The 3,960-nt window shown below is 33.8% G+C and overlaps 1 protein-coding gene across 1 annotated transcript; it reads left to right on the top strand.

Moving 5' to 3' along the window:
• The first annotated feature begins 354 nt into the window (after nt 1-354).
• Nucleotides 355-1,368, top strand: LOC140812646 (non-specific lipid transfer protein GPI-anchored 16-like). Its single transcript, XM_073170978.1, has 4 exons — nt 355-736; nt 823-849; nt 931-981; nt 1,070-1,368. The coding sequence occupies exons 1-4, from the start codon at nt 409-411 to the stop codon at nt 1,273-1,275; spliced, it is 612 nt and encodes a 203-aa protein (XP_073027079.1). The 5' UTR covers nt 355-408; the 3' UTR covers nt 1,276-1,368.
• Nucleotides 1,369-3,960: the final 2,592 nt, after the last annotated feature.

The following is a 3,960-nucleotide window of genomic DNA, read 5'->3' on the forward strand; positions in this document are numbered from 1 at the left end:
ATTTTTGGAGTAATTGGTTATGTTTGTGAAATGGGATTTTTGAAGACCAGAATTTTGCAGATGAATTTGCTGGATTCAGGTTTAAATAAGACGTTTCTTGGGGCAAACAGAATACAAGTCGATAGGTCCTGTTTTGTTAGGCTACTTTGGGACTAATTGATGCCGGGAAAATTTATGCTCAAGAATGTAGGAAATATTATACAAGTAACCCTGGCCACCTAAAATTGTTACCCTCTTCAAGTAAAATGTTAAAGTAGTTGAGCTCCATAACAGCATTTCAAATCCACTCATTTCGCCTCCAAATCGAATATAACGATCAACACATATATTTATTCATATCTGGAGTTTCCAGCTTCAAAATTACAAGTTTCAACACTCCATTTTTTGAAATTTTTTCCAGAAAAACGGATGGCTCACTCATATGCGCAATCACTGGTTGCAACTCTGCTAATGTTTTTGTTTCTTGAGGCGAATGCACAGATCAGCACGCCATGTACCGGTTCAATGATCAACAGTTTCACCCCATGCTTAAGCTACGTCACCGGAAGCAGCGCCACGGCTTCTTCCCCTACCCAAGATTGCTGCAGCGCCTTGGAATCTCTTGCATCTGACAGCATGGATTGTGCCTGCCTTATAATCACCGGGAACGTCCCTGTCTCAGTACCGTTTGTGAACGGAAACTTGGCACTCTCACTCCCACGACTATGCAAAACTTCTGTTCCAGTGAAGTGCAAAGGTAAATAAATCTCCATGGTTGAATAATTCTTCACAATCTTTTTGGTCTAGGGTTGCTGAAGACTGAGCACTTTCTTACATTTGCAGCCTCCGGTGATCCCTTACCGGCTCCAGGTATGTTCCCCAGAAGAGAAAACACCAAATTCGACGCGTAATCTATACATACGTGGTTGTCTAAAAATCGATAACTCGCAGGTCCTGTTTTGTTCGGGCCAAGTGCAGCTCCAGCTGCGGCTTCCACTCGAGGTAGCAGTACTAAAATTACTATGTAAATATATATATTACGTAAAAAAAAAGATGTACACTTGAGATATAATTCATTTCTTGGTTTCAGCTTCTAAAGCGGCAGCAGAGGATGCGCCACCACCAGCAGAAACTTTGGATATCTCTCCCGAATCTCCTCCTGAATTTTCATCAGCTCCAAATGCGAATCCGGGTATCAGACCCGTGGTCGACCCGAAATCGGATTCAGATTTATCCACTGCTTCATTGCCTTATGTCGTCTTGATTTTTGTAGGAATTATGGTTTTCAAGTTCTGAAAAAATCTCGAGTGTGTTGGAATGTACGTCTTATTTCTCCTGTGCCAGACAAGTTCGAAATCATGTTTTCTTGATCCATGAAACTGACCAATATAGTTCCCAGATCACGTCACTGGTCTAGTACTTGTTTCCTTTCATTTTACATTAAGTGTTCGGTTCGGTTGGGTGGATTAAATAAAGATAGATTAATCGTTAAATATTTATCTTTAAAATTTTAAATTGTTTTAATAATCATTTTGACTCGGTTTAAGATCCAATTTTATAGATAACTATTTGATTAATAAAATTTGATCTTAAATCGGGTCAAAATGATTATTAAAACATCTTAAAATTTTAACGAGAAATATTTGACTATTAATCTATCCTCTTATCTAATCCATTCAACCAAACACACCACTTTCTTTGGATCCATTCGAGTAATAGCCGGTCACCCGGATCTTCACGGACTTACCCGGATTTTCTCCAATTGGGATATGCCATTTTTTTTTATATGTTCTATAAATAGGAACCAACGAAACTGTTCTTAACTAAGGATTTCAAATAACAATAGTTTCACCTCATATTTATTTATTATTTCCATATGTTAATTATTTTCGCAGAAGTTGCAAATACAAAACAAACCACCTACAGTCGATTTAACACAATCAAATCTAGCCGTAATTCCAAATTTTTGGTAGCAAAAGTCCCAACAATTCTGCGTGCCGCTTGGGGTATCATAATTGCACGTGATTTCGGGATGCATTTCATAGCACGATTCACCTAAACTTGGTAATGTATGAATCACCAACCCTGCAATTTTCCAATTATTATACCAATTAATTAAATGGGTTCGCATACAAGTATCTTAACATCGTTTGGTATGAAATATAAGAAATTAATTATTTTTACATCGATTATTCGTCAAACATTTGGCTCGAGTTTTATAATTACATCTTTCATAATATATTATTAACTTAAATTTTTGTTGAATATGATATAATTTGATTTTTGAATATATTTAAATGCCTTCGATTTTTCAAAAAATTATTCAATCTGATTTTCCGACAAATGAGAACAATAAAATAAATTTAAAATCAATCAGAACTAAATAAAAATGAAAACAAGAAAAATAAGGGAACAGTGGAGAAATGCACCTGATAAAAATGTGGCGAGGACGAATACGAACTTCGAAAACTTCATCGTTCTTATATAAAGTTGAAACTAAAACTCGACAATTAAATCTCAGATAACTCTATCACGGAATTTTATAAATTTAATTATCGAATTTTTTTTTACCACTTTTTAAAATAAGAATAGTAAAGTTATTTTCTTTGAACAATTAAGGGGGGTTAATTATATGAAGATATTGTAAGTTTTATCGCAATTACTTTATACTGATTTGGTACCTTTCAAATGGCAACTTTTTTTTTGTTATTTATTATTGATTAAGGCCTTTGTATAGTAGAAGAAAAATGTTGCTATTTTTACGATGAAAATATTATAAATTTAATTAATGGAAATTATTGCTAGCTTACAAAAAATGAAAGAGATGAAGGAGAATGAATAAAATATGACAAAAAATTGTGTGAAACGGTCTCATATGTCGTATTTTGTGAAACGAATATCTTATTTTGGGTCATCCATGAAAAAATATTACTTTTTATGCTAAGCGTATTACTTTTTATTGTGAATATCAATAGGGTTGACCCGTCTCACAGATAAAGATTCTGGAGACCGTCTCACAAGAGTAGGGATGACGACTTTCCCCACGGGTTTGGGGCCTCACGGGGAAAACCCGAAACGGGTATGAGAATCCTCGATTTTTTCGGATTTGGATTCGAGTTCGAGGATTTTTTTTAAATCCCGATGTAGTTCTGGACAGATATGGGATTATTATCCATATCTCCGAACCCGCCCCGAAAATAATATCAATAATAAAATAATATTATTAGTAGTATCAATAATATAATAATAATATCTTTATTAATAATAATATTGATATTAATATTAAAATTATCACTAATAGTAAGAGATAATAATAAGTTTTTGTTTGAGAAAATCTTCGAATCCGTTATCGTCTAGTCATATTAATATTTTTGAAACGAGGATGGAGATAGGAAGTTGATCCCCGAAGTTTCGGGTTTGGGGATTCTCCGAAAAAGCGGGGATGAGGATAAGTATGGGGGTGAGATGGAATTTAGGGATGGCGATGGGGATGACAAACCCACCCCCGCCCCGTCCTGTTACCATCTCTACACAAGAGACATACTCATAAAATATTGAACTTGTTACAATATTATGGATGTCAAAATAATCGAAGATTTAGGTGATCGAATAAAATTGTAATCAAATATTTGACAGATGATAGAAAAATCATATCAATTCTTTGACATAGTTTGGTATATGAGATAAGGGAGGGATTGATAAAAATCCTCCATATCCCATGTTTGGTACATTTTTAAAAAGCTCATGATAGTATCATGGGCCTTTGATAAATAAATTTTTAGAAGGATAAAATGTCTTTTCTATTAGGTGTGATAATTTTAGTTTAAAGATAAAATACACTACAAATGACTTAATCACCTTCAATTTATAAATTTGAATTCAAGTAACAACTTTGAAATGATAAAATTTATTATGATAAGGTTAATTTTGTCATTACAATATGATATATAAATTAATCACTCTTATTAAAATCATACCAAA

Source organism: Primulina eburnea, chromosome 1, assembly GCF_022965805.1.
Source record: "Primulina eburnea isolate SZY01 chromosome 1, ASM2296580v1, whole genome shotgun sequence".
Lineage (NCBI taxonomy): Eukaryota > Viridiplantae > Streptophyta > Magnoliopsida > Lamiales > Gesneriaceae > Primulina > Primulina eburnea.

What these genes read in the sequence shown, in the direction of transcription:
- LOC140812646 (XM_073170978.1), top strand. Translation starts at nt 409, where the DNA reads ATGGCTCACTCATATGCGCAATCACTGGTTGCAACTCTGCTAATGTTT. An exon ending in TGATCCCTTACCGGCTCCAG is followed by an intron (nt 850 to 930) that starts GTATGTTCCCCA and finishes GATAACTCGCAG; the next exon opens with GTCCTGTTTTGTTCGGGCCA. An exon ending in AGCTGCGGCTTCCACTCGAG is followed by an intron (nt 982 to 1,069) that starts GTAGCAGTACTA and finishes TCTTGGTTTCAG; the next exon opens with CTTCTAAAGCGGCAGCAGAG.